Source organism: Nomascus leucogenys, chromosome 2, assembly GCF_006542625.1.
Source record: "Nomascus leucogenys isolate Asia chromosome 2, Asia_NLE_v1, whole genome shotgun sequence".
Classification (NCBI taxonomy): domain Eukaryota; kingdom Metazoa; phylum Chordata; class Mammalia; order Primates; family Hylobatidae; genus Nomascus; species Nomascus leucogenys.
The window spans coordinates 124,096,724-124,122,557 of NC_044382.1; the positions used below are offsets into that span (position 1 = coordinate 124,096,724).

The window sequence follows — 25,834 nt, forward strand, 5'->3', positions numbered from 1 at the left end:
CTTTCATCAGTATTTTGTAGTTCTCCTTATGAAAATTGTTCATCTTGGTTAAAAAAAATATTCCTGTGTATTTGGCTGAGCACTATGGGCTCACGCCTGTCATTTCAGCACTTTGAGAGGCTGAGGTGGGTGGATCACCACTCCTGGGTGATCACCAAGAGTTTGAGACCAGCCTGGCCAATATGGTGAAACACCATCTCTACTAAAAATACAAAAATTATCCGGGTGTGCTGGTGAATGCCTGTAATCGCAACTACTTGGGAGGCTGAGGCCTGAGAATTGCTTGAACCTGGGAGGGGGAGGTTGCAGTGAGCTGAGATAGTGCCACTGCACTCCAGCCTGGGCGACAGAGTGAGACTCTGTCTCAAAAACAAGCAAACAAAAAATTCCTATGTATTGTATTTTTCTTATAGCCGTTGTAAATGGGATTGTTTTCTTGATTTTGTTTTCAACTAGATTGTTACTGGTGTAAGAAATACTACTGATTTTTCATGTTGATTTTGTGTTGTGCAACTTTACTGCATTCGTTTATTAAATCTAAGAGTTTTTCATGAATCTTTAGGTTTTCCTAGATATAAGTTATATCTTCAACAAACAGGAATAATTTTACTTTCTCTTTTCCCATTTAGAAGCCTTTTATCTCTTGCCTGATGGCTGTGGCTAGGACTTCCAGTACTGTGTTAAATAGCAGTAGTGAAAATGGGCATCCTTGTCTTGTCCAAGGTTTTAGAGGAAATGTTTTTAACTTTTCCCTATTCAGTATGATGTTGTCTGTGGGCTTGTCATATATGGCATTTATTATTATGATGCATATTTCTTCTATGCCCAGTTTGCTGAGAGTTTGTATCATGAAGGGGTACTGCATTTTATCAAATGCTATTTCTCAGTCTATTGATTTGATCATAAAGTTTTTCTCCTTCATTCTTTTTATGTGATGAATCACATTTATTGACTTATGTATTTTGAACCACTCTTAGATCCCTTGACTAAAACCCACTTGATTGTGGTGTATTATCTTTTTAGTATGCTGTTGGATTCTGTTTCCTAGTATTTTGTTTAGGACTTTTGTGTCTGTGTTCATCAGGGTTATTGGTCTTTAGTTTTCTTTATTTGTTGTGTCCTTGTCTGGTTTTGGTATTGGGATGATACTGGAGAATGAGTTAGGGAGAATTCCTTTCCCCTGTTCCAACTTTTTGGAACTACAAGAATTGGTATTAGTTCTTTGTATGTTTGGCAGAATTCAGCTGTGAATCCATCTGGTCCTACGTGTTTCTGGGGAAGATTTTATTACTGATTTAATCTCACTACCCATTATTGGTCTATTCAGGCTTTCTGTTTCTTCTTTGTTCAATCTTGGGAGGTTGTGTATTAGTCCGTTTTTACATTGCTACACAGAAATATCTGTGACTGGGCAACTTATAAAGAAAAGAGGTTTAATTAGCTTATGGTTCTGCAGGCTGTGCTGGAAGCATGATGTTAGTACCTGGGGAGGCCTTGAGAAACAAGCAATTATGGCAAAAGGTGAAGGGGGAGCAAACTCATCACATGGCCGGAGCAGGAACAAGAGAGGAAGGGGGGAGGTGCTACACACTTTTAAACCACCAGATCTTAAGAGAATTCACTGTGGTGAGGACAATACCAAGAGGGGTGGTGCTAAATCATTCATGAGAAACCTGCCTCCATCATCCAATCACCTCCCATCAGGCCCCACCTGCAACATTGTGTATTAACATTTCAATATGAGATTTGGATGGGAACATACATCCAAACTATATCAGGTTATGTGTTTCCAGAAATTTATCTATTTTCTCCAAGCTTTGTAGTTTATGAACATATTGTTGTTCGTAATAGTCTCTGATGATCTTTTGAATTTTTCTCATATCATTTGTAATATCTCCATTTTGATTTCTTATTATATTTGGATCTTCTTTCTTCTGGTTAGTCTTGCTAGCAGTTGATCAATTATGCTTATCTTTTTAAAGAACTAGGTTTTTGTTTCATTAACTTTTAAATTTTTTTTGGTCTCTATTTCATTTAGTTTTGCTGTGATCCATATTACTTCTTTACTTCTGCTAATTTTGTGTTTGGTTTGTTCTTGCTTTTCTAGTTCCTTTAGGTGTATTGCTAGGTTGTTAATTTGCAATCTTTCTGCTTTTTTGATGTGGGTATTTATTGCTGCAAACTTCCTTCTTAGCACTGGTTTTGCTGTGTCCTACAGGTTTTTGTGTGCTGTATTTCCAATTTAATTTGTTTCATAAAATGTTAATTCTCGTCTTAATTTTTTCATTGATCCAAAGGTCATTCAGGAGCATATTGTTTAATTTTTCTGTATTTGTATAGTTTCCAGAGTTTTTCTTGATATTGATTTCTTGGTGTTAGTTTTATTCTACTGTGGTCTGAGAAGATACTTGATATGATTTGATTTTTAAAAATTTGTTGAGGCTTGTTTTGTGGCATAACATATAGTCTATATTGGACAATATCCCATCTGTTGATTGGAAAAGTATTTATTCTGCAGTTGTTGGATAGAATGTTCTATAAATGTGTGTTAGGTGCATCTTGTCTAAAGTCCAATTTAAATCTGATATTTGTTGATTTTGTGTCTCAGTGACCTGTCTAATGCTGTGAGTGGGATGGTGATGTCCCCTATTATTGTTTTTCTGTCTATCTCTCTTTGGGTCTAGTAATATTTGTTTTATGAATTTGGGTGCTCAAATGTTGAGTGCATGTATGTTTAGAACTGTTATGTCCTCTTGTAGAACTGACACCTTTAATATCAGGTTTTATACTTTTGTGTTTTCTTGATGGGGTTGCCCTGTCTCTTTCAAGTTTAGGACTCCTTTGAACATTTCTTGTAGAACTGGTCTAGTTTTGACAAATTCTCTTAGTATTCTGTTATCTGGGAAAGAAGATTGTTTCTACTTCATTTATGGAGCTTGATATTTCTGGATGTAGAACTCTTGGGTGATAATGACTTCATTATTTTTTACTGTTTTTATTTTAAAGTATGCATTATCTGATAAAGATATAGCTATCTCTGCTTGTTTTAGATTTTTGTTGGCCCATAATATCAATCAATATCTTTTTCTACCCCTTTACTTTTAGTCTATGTGTCTTCACAGATAAGGTGGGTTTCTTGTAAGTAGCATATAGTTGATTTTTTTTTTTTTTTTTTTTTTTGATATGGAGTCTTGTGCTGTCACCAAGCTAGAGTGCAGTGGTGGGATCTCAGCTCACTGCAACCTCCATCTCCCAGGTTCAAGCAATTCTCCTGCCTCAGTCTCCTGAGTAGCTGTGACTGTATATAGGTATGTGCCACCATGCACAGCTAATTTTTGTACTTTAAGTAGAGACAGGGTTTCACCATGTTGACCAGAATGATCTCTATCTCTTCACCTCATTATCCACCTGCATCAGCCTCTCAAAGTGGTGGGATTACGGGTGTGAGCCACCGCCGTATGGCCTATAGTTGATTTTTTTATCCTTTCAGCCAATGTATATTTTTTAGTAGGACAGTTAATCCATTTATGTTTGAGGTGGTACATGAGATTTTGTTCCTGTCATATTGTTTTTTCATTTTGTAACTTTTGGGTTTTTTTGTCTGTCTTTATGGTTTTTTGGAATTCTGTAATGATTTCATTTGATTCTTTTCCTTCTTTGTATATCTTTACTAGTGTATTTTATATTTTTGTGTGTTTTCACAATGATAAATATTGTCCTGTCTCTTCCAAGTTTAGGGCTTCTTTGAGCATTTCTTGTGGGACTGGTCTAGTTTTCATGAATTCCCTCAGTATTTGATTGTCTGGGAAAGACTATTTCTCCTTTCTTTATGAAGCTTAATACTACCTGGATATACAATTCTTGGCTGACAGTTGTTTTCTTTCACACTTTGATTATGTCATCCCATTTTTTTCCTGCCTTGTAAGGTTTTTGCTGGGTAGTCTGCTGTTAGTTTGGTGGACTTTCCTTTATAGATGACACTTTTCTCTTGATTTTAGAATTTGTTCTTTCACTTTGACATTAGACGCTCATTGCAATATGTTGTATTGAAGTCCCTTTTATGTTGTATTTGCCTGCAGATCATGGAGCCTCCTGTATCTGTTATGTCTGTATCTCTTGCTAGCCTTGGGAGTTTTTCAGTCTATTATTCTATTATTTTGTTAAAGATTTTTGATGTTTCTGTCCCTTTGGGAATACTAGTAATTCATAAGTTCAATTGCTTTATGTAGTCCCAAACACCTGGAAAGCATTGTTCATTTTTTTCTTATTTTTAAAATTTTTATCAGACTGCACTGTTTGAAAAGACCTGTCTTCATGTTCTGAAATCTTTTCTTCTGCTTGGCCTAGTCTATTATTGGAGTTTCCATGTATTTTATATTTCCTTCAGTGAATTTTTTAGTTCCTGAATTTTTTAAAGACTTCTATCTCCTTGGGAAATTTCTCATTCATATCCTGAATTGATTTTCTGATTTCTTTATATTAGTTTTCAGATTTCTCTTGTATCTCATTGAACTTAATTGAAATCAAAATATTGAATTCTTTGTCTGGGGTCATAAGGTTTTCTTTTTGGTTCTGCTCTGTTGTTGGAGAATTATTGTGTTCCTTTCATGGTGTCATACTGCCATGCGTCTTCATGTTTCTTGTGTTTTTATGTTCATTCTAGCACATCTGGAACATTGCTTTTTTTTTAATTTAACTTTTGTTGGGAGTAGACTTTGCTGCTGTATATGTGACTTTGATGTTGGTTGAGTAGGGCCACTTGTTTTTATTTCTGGGTGTGCGCATTGGTGAATACTTTATGATATTCTTGGCTATATATATTGTTATTGGTATCTGTGGATTCCTTTGTGTGTTAGGGTGTGAGTTTTGATGGAGTATGTGGTGAAATTATGCTAAGGACTGGAATGCTTGATAGGTCCTTCTTCAGGTTTCAGTGGTAGCAGTGGTTGTCTAAGAAGGTATGTATCTGGGGCAGTGTGTGCTGGCACATGTGTTGGCAGTTCCATGCAGGCTGATTATTGGGGGCTCTGGGTGGCTCTTTTGTATACCAGTTGTGGTAGCAGTGTACTGGGCAGGTGAGTGGGCTCATGAGCTCTTGGGTAGCTGGGTGGCTTCAGTAATGGTGGCAGCAGTGGTGGTGAGATGCTCTCCCCAGTGCCCTTGTGTTGGGAGTGATTGCAGTTGGCTATGTGGGCTGACCTCCAGGCCGGGTGGCACTTGCACATAGAAACCAACTGAGGTAGTAACGGCAGAGTTTTTATGCCCAAACTCTGTCCCCTGGGAGAAGTGCTTGGGTGTCTCAGGCACTGGGCTGGACTGTGGGACCTCCAGAAGCCCAGATCCTGCATTGTGTCTCAGAGAGTAGGGCAAAGCTGGGTAGATCTGGATTGGGAAAGCCTGGGCTTATCCTATGAAATGCTTGCATGGGGTGACAACATCTTTGCTAAAGTACTGCCATGATGGGAGAGTGGGGCTACTGCTCCTGGTGGTTTCAGCCTTGGCTGGCAAGTGGGGAATCTGTGTCCCTCTCATGTCTCAGTCCTGGTGGGGCTTCCTCCCTTATCCCCACTTTGCAGCTGATCCTGTAGTTTAGTCAGACTGGGTAGTTGTCACCTATCTCATAACACAGCCCTGCCTAGGTGAGGACCAGACTGCTTTGGCAGCTCTTATTCTGCTCACATCTTGGGGGTTGCCTAGCTCCCAAGCTGGGGCCTGGAGTTTATGTCATGCTTGCTTTTCAGTCCTGGTTGCAGAATCCCATTTCCTACACAGGCCCCAGTTCAGCAAACCACAGACTGAGTTACTCTGATACTTAGGACTGGTGCTATAGGTTCCCAGGTCACACAATTTGTTAAACCCTAGGATTGAGAATGGCATCTTACTGTAGCTGCTTAGGTCTCAGGGAAGGCATGGAACCCAGGGTGTGTTATTTCCCTATAGCACTTCCTTTATACAGTCTCCTGGTTGCTTCCCAAGTCAAATTCAAGGTTTGGGAGAGTCAAGATAACACTCCCATGGCCTGGATTATACAATTGATTCTCCAGTAGGAAAGTGAACCACAGAAAGACACTCAGTTACCTTCTCCCACGTTGCAGACTCCCTTTTGGTTGCCAGCCTGCCCTGTCCACATTAGCTGTTTGTTCTCCTCTCTTTTTGGAGTTTCTGTTTGCTTTTCTGTTGAATGCCTGTGTTCTGTCTTGGAACACTTACATTATAAGTGTGACTTTAAAACTTTATCTTAACCTCTTTGGAGACTTGAGACCAAAGTGTCACTACCACTTATTAGAATTTGTGTTCTTCCCTCTTGAATCTGTGTTGACCATTAGCAGTGTTCTTCTAACAGGGTTTTCTGTTTCATTTTGTTGTTATAATACCTCTGTGTTCATAACATTTATTAAATCATGAATTCTTTTCAGACAGAAATTGAATGCTGTGTTTAATTTTATTCCTGAAATTCTGTTTGGAGCTCTTGTACATGTATTCCTACCATACTAAATTTAAAAACTGACATGTCAAATGTTTTTGACATCAGTATATCTTTTCTGGGAGATACCTAAAGGAAACGACTTGAGTTCTTTTATATATATTTTCTAAAATATTTTTACAAATAAGATTATGAGACATATGTGTAAATAATATTTTAAGCACTTCTGAGTAGCTTGCTCTTTAAAGCATGCATTTATTGACTCCTTTTCTTAAAATGCACTTATGGTTTTGTCAGGGAGTTTTAAAATATAAATTCAACGGTTCTGTCTAGTTTGAATGTTTAAAATGTGTTTAATGTGATTTTCTCCTGCTAAGAATGTTCTTTACTTCGCCAAGTACCTGGCAGATTTTTGTAATATAAACTATTATATAGTGAAACTTTGTATTTTCTTACAGGTTCTTGAGAAATCTACATTAAGAAATGGATAGACAATAGTCCTAAGATGATAATGTTCCTATAACATTAAAAAATCCCCTTTAAGCCATTGTAAGATTTACTTTATTGTTAACAACTAGTTGTTTCATTAATTATTGAATATCTGTCTTTTATATGGAGTGTAAGAAATTATAAATTGTTACTTTAAAAACTTACGTTCTCGTTTTATTATTTTCTTAATTTGATTTCATTTCTTTTGGCTTTCTATGGATGGCCGAATGGCTTTATCCTAAAGAGGACAGAAAAAGCATACTTTATGCAACTAAAGCTTTAAACACAATATGTAACTGAATACATATCTGAGAGCTTCTTCAAGATTTAAATGCTTCTGAACATTATTGTCTTTGTTTATAGCAAGGGTATTTTGTTGTAATTATATTCACATGCAATTCAAATTACTGCCTTTTTTGTTACTTTAGTGTCGGTATGTTATGTAAAAGGCATAGGTTTTCTGTATGCTTAAATTAACTGACTATACGTGGTTGTGAGCTTTAAATGCTGCTATGTATTCTCTTTACTTTTACTGAAATGTTTATCTGCAGTAAAATGCAGAGATTTTAATTTAATTGTTCAGTCTGATGGGTTTCAGAAGTTATATACACACATTTAATTATGATACATAACAAAGTATAGAAATTCTTCATCAGATACTTTCAACCTCATCCTCACTTTTTTATTTCTGTCACCACAGATTAGTTTTGTCTGCTCTTGGATTTAACGTAATGGACTCATAATATGTATTTGACTGTCACTCAAAATAATTTTTTTGATTCATTCATATTATTACATTTATTAGTAATTCTTTTATTGCTAAGTGTCATTCCATTATATGAAAATATCACTATTTGTTTATCCATATTTCTGTTCATGTATGTTTGGGTTGTTTAAAGTTTCTGGCTAATATGAGTAAGATTGCTATGAACATTTGTGTTCAAGTCATTTTATGGATATTATATTTTTTTTCCCTTGGGTAAATATCTAGTAATGGGGATTGCTGATCCCCCAAGCCAAAAAGTCTGAGACTTTCTATTTAAGTTTTAGTCTCTCCATGCTACATGGATTGGGAAAAGTCATATATGTGTGAATCTCACCTTGAGTGGTTTCCTTTAAGAGTCAAATTTCCTTTAACTTTTGCCTGATTTTAGTCATTCTTTTTTGTTTGTTTGTTTTTGAGATGGGATTTTGCTCCGTGGCCCAGGCTAGAGTGTGCAGTGGCACGATATCGGCTCACTGCAACCTCTGCCTCCTGGGTTCAAGTGATTCTTGTGTCTCAGCCTCCCGAGTAGTTGGGATTACAGGCACGCACCACCACGCCTGGCTAATTTTTTTTATTTTTAGTAGAGGTGGGGTTTCACCATGTCGGCCAGGCTGGTCTTGAACCCCTAAACTTAAGTGATCTGCCCCCCTTGGCCTCCCAAAATGCTAGGATTACAGGTGTGAGCCACCACACCTGGCCTGATTTTAGTCATTCTTAATGCATTCAAATTGTTGTTTTAAAAAAACATTTTGTATAGAGATTATAAATTTTTATCTTCAAGGAGGTTAGTGTGATATAGGCTATTTCCCAACCATTACTAGGCTAAGAACTCCAAAAGTGATTTTTTAAAAATGTGTCTTATTTTATCCGCCCCACTCCATTTCCATTTTAGGGTTTCCATGTTACTTATTGTAGAAGTTGGAGTTCTTACAATTGTCTTTAAGGAACTACATGCTCTCTTGTCTCCTCGCCTACAACCTACATTGTTGACCATCTCCTTTTAACATCCTCTATCTGGCTTATTGAATACCTCTAATCTCTTTACTTCAAAAGTTCTACTGGATGTTCATAGGGCTGGCTTGATTCCTTTTTCCAGGTGATTGTTTAAATGTGACATTTATCAGTGAATCTTTCCCTGATAGTGTCACCTCCTCTGTGGCATTTTATTATCTTATTTTTCTCCATAATATTTATTTTTTTGTGGCCCACTATATATTTTACTTATTTACTTTTTTGTCTGTCTCTACCACCAGAATATGAGCTCCTCAATGGCAATAATTTTTGTCTGTTTGTTTACTGCTGTTATTTTCACTACTTTTGGTCTTTGGGAGGTAGTAGAGTGTCAGTAAATATTTGTTGAATGAATACATGTGCAATATTCCAGCCTTACAAACTGTGCTATTTTTAAGTTCACTTTATTCAGTTTTCTTCTGGAGAGGGATATTTTTATTTATTGACAGAGAAAAGGACAATAAAAGGAGGAGGCGATGAACTTCATTTTGTATATCCTAATATTCTTTTGTGTTTTCATTTTTGGTTGTACTTTAAGCCTTTTTGTGATTCATTTATTTTATGGCTCTTGAATTTTGCTAGAGTACTAGATTCTAGTCATTTAAAAAATTTTCTCTTTAAAACTGAAAATGTAGAAAGAATTGCTTTAGCTTGAAACAGATGGAAATTCTCTAGCAAAAAAAAAAAGTGATGGACTTAGCTGTTGATGCAGAAATCAATTTAAAAAGCTTTAGATCTAAGAGACCCTTAATCAGTCTTATTTGAAACAGGATGTACTTCTCCACTTCATAAGTAATTGGCTGAAACCAGAACCATTAACGAATTGAATGAAGATTTCATTAATGTCAGGGAACTGTGCTGTTAGCAAAATTACTCTTATTATGTCACAGTATTCAAAGATATGCATTTGTTAAATAGAGTTGATGTGCTTTTTCAGAGTGTTGCCAACTGTGAGAACATTTGTTGAATGACATTTCAGTGTCCTCAAACTTGTGCTGTTATCTTCATATATTCTTGGTATGCAGAGGTGACAAACAATTTGAAAAAAAAATACATTGATGATTCCCCTCAATTCCCTCCAACTTGATTGTGAAGGCCAGTCTTACGATTTGGTACTTTGGTCAAGTCTGTGGGTCACGGGATATAATTAAGTTCCTTGTCACCCTAACAGTGAGACTAGGCTGACTTTTGTGGTGTCTAAACTTGAAGATATTGGTTGGGGAATATCCCTGAATTGTGTTTGTAGTAAGGCATTTGCACTTCTTATTATGATTTGATGTAGCAGCCAAATTAAAAGTACAGAATGCCAAAATGAATGTGTTGGTTTAGTCACTTTTGGAGTTTCACGGAGGGCAACAGACTCCGGAGGTCTTCTGGAGGCCGCCTAATGGGTAGCCCTGTTGAAGATTTGTGCAGTATGTCTTATGAAAGTAGGCAGTCACTTGGGTGTAAGATATGGTAATATATTCATTTCTGTGTAATATAGGTTGTATATTGTATACCAGTCATCTCTGATATCCTGGCCCTGGCATCTTATTATTTTTTTTCCAGAGACAGGGTTTTGCTCAGTCACTCAGGCTGAAGTGTGCAGTGGCTTGTGGTGTGATCATAGCTCACTGCAGTCTTAAACTCCTAGGCTCAAGGGATCCTCCTGCCTCAGCTTCCCAAGTAACTAGGACTACAGGTGTATGCTGTCATGCCTAGATAAGTTTTAAAGAACTTTTTCATAGAGTATCTTGCCGTTTTGCCCAGGCTGGTCTTCAACTCTTGGCCTCAAGCAATTGGTCCTCCTGCCTCAGCCTCCCAAAGTGCTAGGATTACAGGTGTGAGTCACTGTGCCTGCCTTGTATCTTTAAAAAATAATGTTTTAAAATTATAATTTATATAGTATACACTGTATTCTTTTGAATTGTATGGTTCCATGAATTTTGATAGATGTATGTCCGTGAGATCACCGTGGTGATCAAGATACAGAGCGTTATGTTTATAGCAGCACGATTTGCAATTGCAACAATATGGAACCAACCTAAGTGTCCATCAACCAACAAATGAATAAAGAAAATATGGTATATATACACTATGGAGTACTACTCAGCCATAAAAAGGAATGAAGTAGCGTTTTTTGCAGCAACTTGGGTGGAACTGGAGGCCATTATTCTAAATGAAGTAATTCAGGAATGGAAAACCAAATATCTTATGTTCTCCCTTATTGGGAGCTAAGCTATGAGGTTGTGATGGCATGAGAATGATATAATAGACTTTGGGGATTTGTGGGGCAAGGTTGGGAGGAGGATGAGGGATTAAAGACTACACATTGGGTACAGTGTACACTGCTCGGGTGACGGTTGCACTAAAATCTCAGAAATCACTGCTACAGAACTTACCCATGTAAGCAAATACCACCTGTACCCCCAAAACTATTGAAAAAAAATTTAAAAAAAATTTTTAAAAAGATACAGAGTATTTTCATTACCCTCAAAAGTTTCATTTTCCTTTGCAGTCTCTTCTCGCCCTAAGCTGGCCCCAAGCAACCCTTGCTCTACATTCTGTCACTATAGATGGCATTCTGTAGTATTTTATATAAATGGAATTACAGATATAGTTTTTGTATGTGTCTGGCTTCATTCACTGATTATAATGATTTTGAGACTGATCATTTTGTTGCTTGTATTAGTACTTTGTTTTTTTTATTACAGAGTAGTATTCTACCATATGGATATACCTCAATTTGCTTATCTGTTCACCTGTTTGTGGATATCTGGGCTATTTCTAGGTTTTGGCTATTATGAATAAACCTAATTAATGTTTATCTGTGATTAACATTTATGTATATGTTTTGTATGTTTTTGTATATGTTTATGTATATGTTTTGTATGTGTGTATGTATATGTTTTTGTATGGGCCTATGGTTTCTTTTTTTTTTATTATGCTTTAAGTTCTAGGGTACCTATGCACAACGTGCAGGTTTGTTACATAGATATACATGTGCTGTGTTGTAATGTTGCACCCATTAACCCATCATTTATATTAGATGTTTCTCCTAATGCTCTCCCTCCCCATGCCCCCCACCCCACGACAGGCTCCCGTGTGTGATGTTCCCCCTGCTGTGTCCAAGTGTTCTCATTGTTCAGTTCCCACCTATGAGTGAGAACATGCAGTGTTTGGTTTTCTGTCCTTGTGATAGTTTGCTGAGAATGATGGTTTCCGGCTTCATTCATGTTCCTGCAAAGGACATGAACTCATCCTTTTTTATGGCTACATGGTAGTCCATGGCATATATGTGCCACATTTTCAAAACCCAGTCTATCATTGCCGGACATTCGGGTTGGTTCCAAGTATTTGCTATTGTGAATAGTGCCGCAATAAACATATATGTGCATGTGTCTTTATAGTAGCATGATTTATAATCCTTTGGGTATATACCCAGTAATGGGATCGCTAGGTCAAATGGTATTTCTAGTTCTAGATCCTTGAGGAATCGCCACACTGTCTTCCACAATGGTTGAACTAATTTAGACTCCCATCAACAGTGTAAAAGCATTCCTATTGCTCCACATCCTCTTCAGCATCTGTTGTTTCCTCACTTTTTAATGATCGCCATTCTAACTGGTGTGAGGTGATATCTCATTGTGGTTTTGATTTGCATTTCTCTGATGACCAGTGATGATGAGCATGTTTTCATGTGTCTGTTGACTGCATAAATGTCTTCTTTTGAGAAGTGTCTGTTCATATCCTTTGCCCACTTTTTGATGGGATTATTTGTTTTTTTTCTTGTAAATTTGTTAGAGTTCTTTGTAGATTCTGGATGCCAGCCCTTTTTCAAACGGGTAGATTGCACAAATTTTCTCCCATTCTGTAGGTTGCCTGTTCACTCTGATGGTAGTTTCTTTTGCTGTGCAGAAGCATTTTAGTTTAATTAGATTCCATTTGTCAATTTTGGCTTTTGTTGCCATTGCTTTTGGTGTTTTAGTCATGAAGTCCTTGCCCATGCCTATGTCCTGAATGGTATTGCCTAGGTTTTCTTCTAGGGTTTTTATGGTTTTAGGTCTAACATGTAAGTCTGTAAGCCACCTTGAATTAATTTGTGTATAAGGTGTAAGGAAGGGATCCAGTTTTAGCTTTCTACGTATGGCTAGCCAGTTTTCCCAGCACCATTTATTAAATAGGGAATCCTTTCTCCATTTCTTGTTTTTGTCAGGTTTGTCAAAGATCAGATGGTTGTAGATGTGTGGTGTTATTTCTGAGGCCTCTGTTCTGTTCCATTGTGTCTATATGTCTGTTTTGGTACCAGTACCATGCTGTTTTGGTTACTGTGGCCTTGTGGTATAGTTTGAAGTCAGGTAGCATGATGCCTTCACCTTTGTTCTTTTTGCTTAGGATTGACTTGGCAGTGCAGGCTCTTTTTTGATTCCATATGAACTTTAAAGTATTTTTTTCCAATTCTGTGAAGAAAGTTGTTGGTAGTTTGATGGGAATGGCATTGAATCTATAAATTACCTTGGGCAGTATGGCCATTTTCATGATATTGATTCTTCCTATCCATGAGCATGGAATGTTCTTCCATTTGTTTGTGTTCTCTTTTATTTCGTTGAGCAGTGGTTTATAGTTCTTGAAGAGGTCCTTCACGTCCCTTGTAAGTTGGATTCCTAGGTATTTTATTCTCTTTGAAGCAATTGTGAATGGGAGTTCACTCATGATTTGGCTCTCTGTTTGTCTGTTATTGGTGTATAGGAATGGTTGTGATTTTTGCACATTGATTTTGTATCCTGAGACTTTGCTGAAGTTGCTTATCAGCTTAAGCAGATTTTGAGCTGAGACGATGGGGTTTTCTAAATATGCAATCATGTCATCTGCAAACAGGGACAATTTGACTTCCTCTTTTCCTAATTGAATACCGTTTATTTCTTTGCCTGCTTGCCCTGGCCAGATCTTCCAACACTGTGTTGAATAGGAGTGGTGAGAGAGGGCATCCCTGTCTTGTGCTAGTTTTCGAAGCAAATGCTTCCAGTTTTTGCCCATTCAGTATGATATTGGCTGTGGGTTTGTCATAAATAGCTGTTATTATTTTGAGGTAATACTTAGTTTATTGGAATACCATCAATACCTAGTTTATTCCAACAAAAGCCAAAATACACAAATGGAATCTAATACCTCTAATACCATCAGTACCTAGTTTATTGAGTGATTCTAGCATGAAGGGCTGTTGAATTTTGTCAAAGGCCTTTTCTGCATCTACTGAGATAATCATGTGGTTGTTGGTTCTATTTATGTGATGGATTACGTTTATTGATTGGCGTATGTTGAACCAGCCTTGTATCCCAGGGATGAAGCTGACTTGATCATGGTGGATAAGCTTTTTGATGTGCTGCTGGATTCGGTTTGCCAGTATTTTATTGAGGATTTTTGCATCAATGGTTCATCAGGGATATTAGTCCAAAGTTCTCTGTTTTTGTCGTGTCTCTGCCAGGGTTTGGTATCAGGATGATGCTGGCCTCATAAAATGAGTTAGGGAGGATTCCCTCTTTTTCTGTTGTTTGGAATAGTTTCAGAAGGAATGGTACCAGCTCCTCCTTGTACCTCTGGTAGATTTCAGCTGTGAATCCGTCTGGTCCTTGGCTTTTTTTGATTGGTAGGCTATTAATTATTGCCTCAATTTCAGAGCCTGTTATTGGTCTATTCAGAGATTCAACTTCTTTCTGTTGTAGTCTTGGGAGGGTGTATGTGTCCAAGAATTTATCCATTTCTTCTAGATTTTCTAGTTTATTTGCATAGAGGTGTTTATAGTATTCTCTGATGGTGGTTTGTATTTCTGTGGGATTGGTGGTGATATCCCCTTTATCATTTTTTTTTGCATCTATTGGATTCTTCTCCCTTTTCTTCTTTATTAGTCTTGCTAGCAGTCTATCAATTTTGTTGATCTTTTCAAAAAACTGGTTTCTGGATTCACTGATTTTTTTGAAGGGTTTTTTCTGTCTCAATCTCCTTCAGTTCTGCTCTGATCTTAGTTATTTTTTGCCTTCTGCTAGCTTTTGAATGTGTTTGCTCTTGCTTCTCTAGTTCCTTTAATTGTGATGTTAGGGTGTCGATTTTAGATCTTTCCTTCTTTCTCTTGTGGGCATTTAGTGCTATAAATTTCCTTCTACATATTGCTATAATTGTGTCCCAGAGATTCTGGTACATTGTGTCTTTGTTCTCATTGGTTTCAAAGAACATCTTTATTTCTGCCTTCATTTCGTTACTTACCCAATAGTCATTCAGGAGCAGGTTGTTCAGTTTCCATGTACTTATGCAGTTTTAAGTGAGTTTCTTAATGCTGAGTTCTAATTTGATTGCACTGTGGTCTGAGAGACAGTTTGTTGTGATTTCTGTTCTTTTACATTTGCTGAGAAGTGCTTTACTTCCAACTATGTGGTCGATTCTGGAATAATTGCGATGTGGTGCTGAGAAGAATGTATATTCTGTTGATTTGGGGTGGAGAGTTCTGTAGATGCCTATTAGGTCTGCTTGGTGCAGAGCTGAGTTCAAGTCCTGGATATCCTTGTTAACCTTCTGTCTCGTTGATCTTCTAATATTAACAGTGGGGTGTTAAAGTCTCCCATTATTATTGTGTGGGAGTCTAAGTCTCTTTGTGGGTCTATAAGGACTTGCTTTATTAATCTGGGTGCTCCTGTGTTGGGTGCATATATATTTAGGATAGTTAGCTCTTCTTGTTGAATTGATCCCTTTACCATTATGCAATGGCCTTCTTTGTCTCTTTTGATCTTTGTTGGTTTAAAGTCTGTTTTGTCAGAGACTAGGATTGCAACCCCTCCTTATTTTTGCTTTCCATTTGCTTGGTAGATCTCCCTCCATCCCTTCATTTTGAACCTATGTGTCTCTGTGCACGTGAGGTGGTTCTCCTGAATACAGCACACTGTTGAGTCTTGACTCTTTATCCAATTTGTCAGTCTGTGTCTTTTAATTGGGGCATTTAGCCCATTTACACTTAACGTTAATATTGTTATGTGTGAATTTGATCCTGTCATTATGATATTACCTGGTTATTTTCCTCGTTAGTTGATGCAGTTTCTTCCTAGCATCGATGGTCTTTACAATCTGGCATGTTTTTGCAGTGGCTGGTAGCGGTTGTTCCTTTCCATGTTTAGTGCTTCCTTCAGGAGCTCTTGTAAGGCAGGCCTGGTGGTGACAAAGTCTGTCAGCATTTGTCTGTAAATGATTTTATTTCTCCTTCACATAGGAAGCTTAGTTTGGCTGGATATGAAATTCTGGGTTTAGAATTCTTTTCTTTAAGAATGTTGAACATTGGCCCCTACTCTCTTCTGGCTTGTAGAGTTTCTGCTAAGAGATCAGCTGTTAGTCTGATGGGTTTCCCTTTTTGGGTAACCCAACCTTTGTCTCTGGCTGCCCTTAACATTTTTTCCTTTGTTTCAACTCTGGTGAATCTGACAATTACGTGTCTTGGAGTTGCTGTTCTCTAGGAGTATCTTTGTGGCATGCTCTGTATTACCTGAATTTGAATGTTGGTCTGCCTTGCTAGGTTGGGGAAGTTCTCCTGGATAATATCCTGCAGAGTGTTTTCCAACTTGGTTCCATTCTCCCCATCACTTTCAGGTACACCAATGAGACATAGATTTGGTCTTTTCACATAGTCCCGTATTTCTTGGAGGCTTTGTTCGTTTCTTTTTACTCTTTTTTCTCTAAACTTCTCTTCTCGCTTCATTTCATTCATTTGATCATCAATCACCGATACCCTTTCATACTGAATGTGCAAAAACTGGAAGCATTCCCTTTGAAAACTGGCACAAGACAGGGATGCCATCTCTCACCACTCCTATTCAACAAGTGTTGGAAGTTCTGGCCAGGGCAAGCAGGCAAGAGAAAGAAATAAAGGATATTCAGTTAGGAAAAGAAGAAGTCAAATTGTCCCTGTTTGCAGATGACATGGTTGTATATGTAGAAAACCCCATCGTCTCAGCCCAAAATCTCCTTAAGCTGATAAGCAACTTCAGCAAAGTCTCAGGATACAAAATCAATGTGCAAAAATCACAAGCATTCCTATACACCAATAACAGACAAACAGAGAGCCAAGTCATGAGTGAACTCCCATTCACAATTGCTTCAAAGAGAATAAAATACCTAGGAATCCAACTTACAAGGGATGTGAAGGACCTCTTCAAGGAGAACTACAAACCACTGCTCAGCACAATGAAAGGGGACACAAACAAATGGAAGAACATTCCATGCTCATGGATAGGAAGAATCAATATCATGAAAATGGCCATACTGCCCAAGGTAATTTATAGATTCAATGCCATCCCCATCAAACTACCAATGACTTTCTTCACAGAATTGGAAAAAAGTACTTTAAAGTTCATGTGGAACCACAAAAGAGCCCTCATTGCCAAGTCAATCCTAAGCAAAAAGAACAAAGCTGGAAGCATCATGCTACCTGACTTCAAACTATACTACAAGGCTACAGTAACCGAATCAGCATGGTACTGGTACCAAAACAGAGATATAGACCAATGGAGCAGAATAGAGCCCTCGGAAATAATACCACACATCTACAACCATCTGATCTTTGACAAACCTGACAAAAACAAGAAATGGGGAAAGGATTCCCTATTTAATAAATGGTGCTGGGAAAACTGGCTAGCCATACGTAGAAAGCTAAAACTGGATCCCTTCCTTACACCTTATACAGAAATTAATTCAAGATTGATTAAAGACTTAAAAATTAGACTTAAAACCATGAAAACCATAGGAGAAAACCTAGGCAGTACCATTCAGGACATAGGCATGGGCAAGGACTTCATGACTAAAACAGCAAAAGCAATGGCAGCAAAAGCCAAAATTGACTAATGGGATCTAATGAAATGAAACAGCTTCTGCACAGCAAAAGAAGCAACCATCAGAGTGAACAGGCAACCTACAGAATAGGAGAAAATTTTTACAATCTACCCAACTGACAAAGGGCTAATATCCAGAATCTACAAAGAACTTAAACAAATTTACAAGAGAAAATCAAACAACCCCATCAAAAAGCGGGCAAAGGACATGAACAGACACTTCTCAAAAGAAGACATTTATGCAGTCAACAGACACATGAAAAAATGCTCATCATCACTGGACATCAGACAATTGCAAATCAAAACCACAATGAGATACCACCTCACACCAGTTAGAATGGCAGTCATTAAAAATTCAGGAAACAGCAGGTGCTGGAGAGGATGTGGAGAAATAGGAACACTTTTACGCTTTTGGTGGGAGTGTAAACTAGTTCAACCATTGTGGAAGACAGTGTGGCGATTCCTCAAGGATCTAGAACTAGAAATACCATATGACCCAGCCATCCCATTACTGGGTATATACCCAAAGGATTATAAATCATGCTGCTATAAAGACACATGCACACACGTGTTTATAGTGGCACTATTCTCAATAGCAAAGACTTGGAACCAACCCAAATGTCCGTCAATGATAGACTGGATTAAGAAAATGTGGCATATATACACCATGGAATACTATGCAGCCATAAAAAAGGATGAGTTCATGTCCTTTGTAGAGACATGGATGAAGCTAGAAACCATCATTCTGAGCAAATTATCGCAAGGACAGAAAACCAAACACCACATGTTCTCACTCATAGGTGGGAATTGAACAATGAGAACATTTGGACACAGGGTGGAGAACATCACACACCAGGGCCTGTCGTGTGGTGGGGGAATGGGGGAAGGATAGCAGGAGATATACCTAGTGTAAATGACGTGTTAACGGGTGCAGCACACCAACATGGCACATGTATACATATGTCACAAACCTGCACGTTGTGCACATGTACCCTAGGACTTAAAGTATAATAATAATAAAAAAAAGATGGGAAACATAAGAGATTGTCAGAGAACACTGCTCTGGTAAAAATTGTTTTGTGAAACTTTTGTGTATGTGTGTCATTTCGCAGCATAAAAAGTATTCTTCCTGTGGGACATAGTCTAAAAAACTTCAATGCTGCTGTTTTTAGAGAGCTACTACTAAAAATTTAGCTGGTAAATTTACATTTTCTTTTCTTGTTTTAAAGAGTTAATGTAGCAATTTTGTCTAATTTGAGATGTGCTTAGAAGTTTGGTTTACAGAGTAATTGTAAGAATTTAAGATTATATTGAAGTTATAATATTTTGAGGTGACATTTTAGTAACATTCTCAGGTGAAAGGTAATGTAAGTGAGATGCCTAACTACTGTGTTAACAGTTTTGCCATGGGTTGAAAACCATTATAAATATTAGTGGCTTATTTTCCTGTGTTTTATATTATTTTGATCATATTTAAACCTAGGATATTAAAGTGTAAGGACCCTCAGATTTAAATTTGAATATGAAATAATAAAGAAATTACATTAATATAATTCATTGATATGATATACACAGGATAGTTTTATTTTAAATAGAAGCAAATATAATTAGCTAACAAGGCAAAAGTCTATACTGGATTTTATTTCACATGTAACTAAAATATTGGTGATTGTCTTATTTGCTTAGTTATGAGTCTCAGGAATAATTAAATGGTATAAGATTTTTCATCTTGGCATAGTAACTGTATCTTGTTTATGTCACCAGTGCCTACTATAGATCTGGCAAATAATATAAGAATATATTCTCAACAATGTAAGGAATTACTTATTCCCTTAACTTTTAGGACATTGATATTTCTGAAGTATACATGCCACTTATTTTATGGCATATCTCTCAATTTTTATTTTTCTGTTGTTTGTTCATGATCAGATTTAGACTGTGATTTTTTGGTTAGAATACTGTGTAAGTGACATTGTGACTTTTGCAGAATATCACACCTACAGGTGCTTGATGTTCATTATCACTTTTTGTTAGTGTTAATTTTGATCCCTTGGGTAAGGTGAGATTCTCCACTGTATTACTACTCTTTTCTTTTATAAATAAAGAGCAGTCGTGGGTACATACTTTGTGACTATGTAAACATACAATTCCACATGAGACTTTCTCCACTTTGATTCAGTATCTACTGATGATTCTTACTTGACTGAACTTCTTGTAACTTTTGATTTTGATATAATTTTAAACTTACAGGGAAGTTGCCATAATGATGTAAGGAAGCCCCATATATTCTTTATCCCGATTCATGAATTGTTTACATTTGTTTTATGTTTTTAATCTATAAAATGGGGATAATAACTGTTACCTGTCTCACAGGGTTGTTAGTTTTGTCTTCTTTTTTCATTGAAAAGAGAGGTTTTTAAATTGCTCTATAGTATTAGTATATATAGTATGGTATATATATGCTATATAGTATAGTATTTTATATATATATTAGTATATATACCATGTAATATATATGGTGTATATATAGTGTAGTGTATATACTATGCTATATAGTATAGTATTATATAGCTATAAAGTGTTAGTTTGTAATAATAGTTATCCTTTCTATATTTTCTATTCATTTAAGCTTTCTGAATACTGATTATTTTCTGTGAAACTTTATGTGTGGGTGTTTGCATGCACAAACACATATGAGGTCAGCAATTTTATTTACTTTTTTTATTACTCTGTCATGTGGCCATGGAACAAATATTTTTCAATGACAAAATTTAATAGAAAAGGCTCTGGAAATTAAGAAAGCCAATCCATGAACACTTTTAGTCATGACTCTTTTAAAATTTACCTTCCTTGTGCATACTCTTTAATTTATTTCAATTTAGTTCTACAGATAGATGTAGAATGTGCCTGCTGCATGCTGGGCGTTATTCTAAGTTCTGCGGCTATAGCACTGATAAAAAGGGCAAAAACCTTTGTTCTCAAGGAGTTTAGAATCTTAGGTGGTAGTCAGCAGGCAAATAAATACTATATGTTATGATAGATAGCAAAAAGCCCTAAGAAAATAAAGCTAGGCAAGTAGTGACACAGTTCACTTATTAGTTTTCTGTTATCCAGGGACTGAGAATACAGTTTAATTTATTGACCCTGCTTGTCTGTCTTTTGGATGTTTGTTATGTCAGTCATTCTTACTGTTAGTTGAGGCCAGAGAAACTCGAATCTAAAAGTTATTTACTCCTCTACTTAGGGAGTGGGTAGTAAATGAGTCTTTCAAAATTTGATATAATTATCCAAAATTAGTGAATGTGTATGCATTTTTCTGAGATAAATTTCTGTACTTTTCATTCAGTTATCAAATAGTCTGTGACCCAAAATATTTAAATGGTGACTCTAATTTGTCCTTTCTTCTAGCCACGTGGCTAAGGAGTTTTGTGAATGAGTAACACAGTCTTGATTAACATGAGGTTTGCAGGCTAGCCTTTGTGTACCTATCTCTAGTTAGTAACTTTTAAAATTAGAGTTGTATCTTTTTGTCAGATGGCTTTCTAATAATTTTCTAAAAGGAATATAATAAGTATAACATTGTAAATATATTTAAAATATGCAATTTTGTTTGTTTTCAAATCAAAATACTTGATAGTTTCCTGTGTGATGATATATATTTTGAGTCGTATTTTCCAAAGACAATTTATAATATCAACAAAGAAGGCTAACTCATGGCCATATTATAAATATACACATATCTAGTTGGGGAAAGAATATATGGATTGGACAGAACACCTAATTGGAGAAATTGGGAAAGGAGGTGCCACTAACTCAATATTTGACAATGCACCATTTAACCCTTTAGAACTTAGTGAGGCAGGTCTTATTGTCTCCATTTTGCAGATGAGAAAATCGAGGTTCAAAGAGGTGAATAGAATGTGTAACTTGCTTAAGGTCAATTAGTATGGAACTTCACAGCCCACACTCAGCTGCTACTTAGCAAACCAAATGAAAGCTAGGGTAATGTTTACTCATTATAAAAAGGATTTCTGGACATGCTTTGGCCTGCAGATAATATTGTATGTGTGACAGGTGGGAGGGGTGTGTGTGTGTGTGTGTGTGTGTGTGTATGTATGTATGTATGTATGTATGTGTATGTGAAGAACCAACCAAATATTAGCTCTATAGGTTGCAATCCTGCATCCTACCAAAGCCATAGCCAAGTGGAACTACAACTTTTTTCTTCCTCTTTCATGCATTCATTTTCATGTGAATACTTCTCCTTGAAAGTTTGTATATGTTATGTGATCGATCACTTGTCTGAGAGGAATCTTTAGTGTTGACTCTGTCAGAGGCTGTTGTAGGTCACAAGGATATAAAGGTGAATAAGACTCCAGCTGTCTCCTAATGGAGATTACACTCTACTCTGAGGAGATAGACATGTAGACAAATTATTGCAATACACTGATCTAAATGTTAATAGAGAAAGATGCAGAGTGCTGAGGGAACAGAGTAGCAGACTACAGAGGGAAGGGAAAGGAAAAAATAACAGAGGAGGTGACATTGGAGTCAAAGAAGAGGCATGTGAAACAGCATAGTATGTTCTGGGAATCTTATTTGGTTCACTGTGGCTAAATTATAGATAATTAGTAATATGTTTTAGAACATAGGACTGGAAAGGTTGTTATCACATCCCGAGGGGTTTTGTATATAGAGTTTGGATTTTATTTTGTTGGTAGTAAGGAGCTATTGGAGAATTTTAAGAAGGGAAGTGGGATGATGGGACGAGGTTCTATAGGAGGCAGGTAGCCCAATTAGAAGACTATTGTGATAGTCTGGGAATATGTGGATGATGAGGATCTGAAATGAGTCATGAATTTTGGAAAATATTTGAAAAGTATTTAGAAGATACTGTAGAACAAATTAGGTGACCAAAATGCCTTATATTTATAATACTTTATAGTTTCCAAAATCCTTTAGGTGTGCATGTTGTTGGATATTATCAGTAACCCAGAAAAGTAGGTAGTTCAGATGGATTTATTTCCATTTTGTATGAGGAAATTGAGATCTTGAAAGATTGTGGCTTAGCCACGGTCCCATAGCTGGTGATAGTTTAAGCGTGAACCAAATCATAACCTTTAAATATAGGGTTCTTTTTAATTTGTCTGCGTCATCTCTATGCAGTGCCTAAGCATACATTAGTTAATATCAAGGCCTGATCACAGTGGGGTGTGCATTTTAATTTATTCACTTAATATCTCTCTTCATTAGTTATGTTAAGTGCCTAATGGAGAGGGATAGGATCAATTAAATAAGGTAAATACAACATTTTACAGGTCTATGTAAATAACTAGAATGTGCTTTTCAATTAAGACGACATGTATGCCAATGCTTTTTTATATATGAGAATGGTTATGACATTCCTATTTTATTGGAGAGTCTCTTGCATGAGACTTGATAATAGTGGCAGGCTGGTATCAGAGACTATGCTTACTGTAATCAGTGTTAAAGATCAGTATGTAAAGAATCCTTATTTAACATGTACCATTAAATTGTTTTTTTATTAGTTATTATGGAGATATTATAGATTATATCTCTACAACATCTTCCTTCTTTTTACCCATAACCTCTAAAAGGCTTAGTGCCAGAAGGAACAGAACTGTATCTTTATTTTCTCATCACATCCTCTCTCAAATAGATAATACTTTCATTGCTGTCTTTCCAACTTGGCTTTGAGTCACTGCTGTGATTCTAGCTGTTTGAACAGTCTTTCAAATTAAGTGATTAGTATTCTAGTCAAGGAAAAGTTGTTGTGAGCCTGCCATTCTTACCCAGTATTGCTAAGGTAGTTTTACTAAATCTGTTATTAGGGTCATGTTCTTCTCAGAGGCATATGACAATTGCATTTCACAAAACTTCCCTAAATATTGATACTTGAGATTTACAGGAAATTAAATCTAAAACCTTACACTTCTGAAGCTGGAGGCATCATAAAGCTGTGAAGTTCAGTATAAAGCCACATCTGTGCTCCTTAATACTTTATAAGAAAAGTTACTCTGCCTTAGTCTTCCTTTATTATTTTTGTCTTACTTGATTAAAATTTTGCTGTTGTATTAACTAATAAATTCAAAGGAAATGTTCTGATTAGTTTCTGTCATAACTGGGAACGATAGTAAGAGTACCTTGGAAAGTATGATAGTCTGTTGCATAACACTTGCTGGGTAGTAGGTATCAATTCTCTGCCTGACTCTGGTTCAATCTCATTGTGTCTAAAGGTGTGAACCTCTTACCATCCGGATACTTTAGTTTCTCTCTAAATTAAAAAGACAAAAAGCAAATCTTTCCTGTATAGTACCTAATGCAAAGATTTTGGAAGATAATGGGAAGTCATTAAAGTGCTTTTCACCAATTTATGCTATTTACTAGTTGAAATTTGTAACTATTTAAAAATCATTAGTTTTAAAAAATACTATTTTAAAATAGTAATTTACTATTTAATATTTAAAAACCATTGGCTCTTTTAATATATTTCACTGCTTAGTATTAGAATTTTTTATTTTTAGAATAGAGTATATTTAAAGATGACTTTTGCTGTTAAATTTGACAGGAGTGGCAGGAGGCCAATCTAATAAGCCCAAAGGGAGAATTCACAGAGTATGCAGGTTAAAGGAGCCCTGGAACTGACTTTCTGTGAAGCCCAGGCTATCCATATACATTCCTGCTGAGTGGAGATTTGCTTAAAGTTGACTGTTTTCTTCTTTCTGTACCATCTGATTCCAATCTGCACCTGTCTTTTATAGCTAGAGACGGTTGGATGGCAGCTTAACCTTCAGATGGCTCACTCTGCTCAAGCAAAACTAAAATCTCCTCAAGCTGTGTTACAACTCGGAGTGAACAATGAAGATTCAAAGGTAAGAAGTGGTATCCCCTTAAAAGGATGTATTTTGTTTGTTAGGACTTAAACTTTTTATTCTTAGCAGTCTTTGCTCTCTGGATTTAAAATTTAAACATAATTCAGTTAAACAATTATTAATAAGTGGATCTTTTTTGACAGAAATAGCTAATCTTGCAAGGTGTCTTTCTTACAAAAACATTTCATAATGTCTTAAATTCTGCAGTGAAAAAAAATTGGTGAAGACCATATAAAATTATGATTTTAATGTTTTAGGTATTTGCAGATATTCCTGAGTGTTTCATGTTTTAAGCTGAATATATGTGGTAGAGGGAATATTGTTTGTTGTCCAGCTAGTGCCTGGAACAATAAATATGATGGTGACCTGAATTGTATTTTTGTGTGTGTAGTAGTGTAGTATGCCTGCATGTGTTTAAATCCCCAATTTTGAGAAATATAATTTTTTTATACCACAGGATGATTTTTACTTTATTATTAATTTCAGAACAACTTGAACGTGATTATTAAGGATGAAAGCATTGCTATGAAATAGTTTTTGTTACTGCAGCATATAGGGACATATATCTTTCAGATATGACAAGAGCTTTTTATCATATTTTATATTGTAATGGATTATCTTTTAAGATAGAAAAGGGGGAGTGACTTTTTCCTCCTAAGTAGATAAGACTATCTCATCTTAAGACAAAATTGAATTGAGAATGACATATTAGAGAAGATCTGAGGAAGGAGATTACAGTGACTGAATGTGATAATAGAATAATGGAAGAAATGTTATTATTTATAACAGGAATTGAAGGGAATATTATTACTTTTTTGTTAAAAGTTTCACTATTCATTCTATTATGCACGTTTCTGGCTTCTTTAAGAAATGCCTAGCCCAGGTTATATGACTATAAAATTCTGTGGAATTGACTTAAGTCTTACATATAATGTATTAGTTTATTACAGTGTTTCAAAAGTATCATTTTATTTCACACATTTTCACTGGAAAGTAATATGAACTTAGTGGTTAGAGTCAAGCTGTTAGAGTATGTCTGGTGGTTTCCCTTTATCTGCAGTTTCACTTTCCGTAATTTCTGTTACCAGTGGTCGACTGCCGTTTGAAATAGGTGAGTACAGTACAGTAAGATGAGAGAAAGAGTGTCCACATAACTTTTTTACACTATGTTGTTATAGTTGTTCTATTTTATTATGACTGTTGTTAATATCTTACGGTACCTAATTTATAAATTAAACTTTATCATAGGTTTGCATATGTGGGAAAAAACTGTATATATTGGGTTTAGTACTATCCATGGTTTCAGGCCTCCCCTGGGAGTTTTGGAATGTATCCCCCCCACAGTGGGCAGGGGGACTACTGTGTGCTCTGCAGTTTAGTGTAGTGTAACCTTGGGCAAATT

The 25,834-nt window shown here is 36.3% G+C and overlaps 1 protein-coding gene across 2 annotated transcripts in view; it reads left to right on the forward strand.

The window, feature by feature from the left end:
• The window catches only part of COMMD10 (COMM domain containing 10), a 204,025-nt gene that overhangs the window by 25,683 nt on the left and 152,508 nt on the right, over nucleotides 1-25,834 (forward strand). For both annotated transcript variants that reach the window (XR_004031450.1, XM_003259862.4), the window contains exon 5: nucleotides 24,322-24,432. Coding sequence is in view for 1 of the 2 variants with exons in the window: in XM_003259862.4 (XP_003259910.1) it covers nucleotides 24,322-24,432 (111 nt within the window). In the remaining variant the exon portion in view is untranslated. The remainder of the gene's footprint in view (nucleotides 1-24,321; nucleotides 24,433-25,834) is intronic.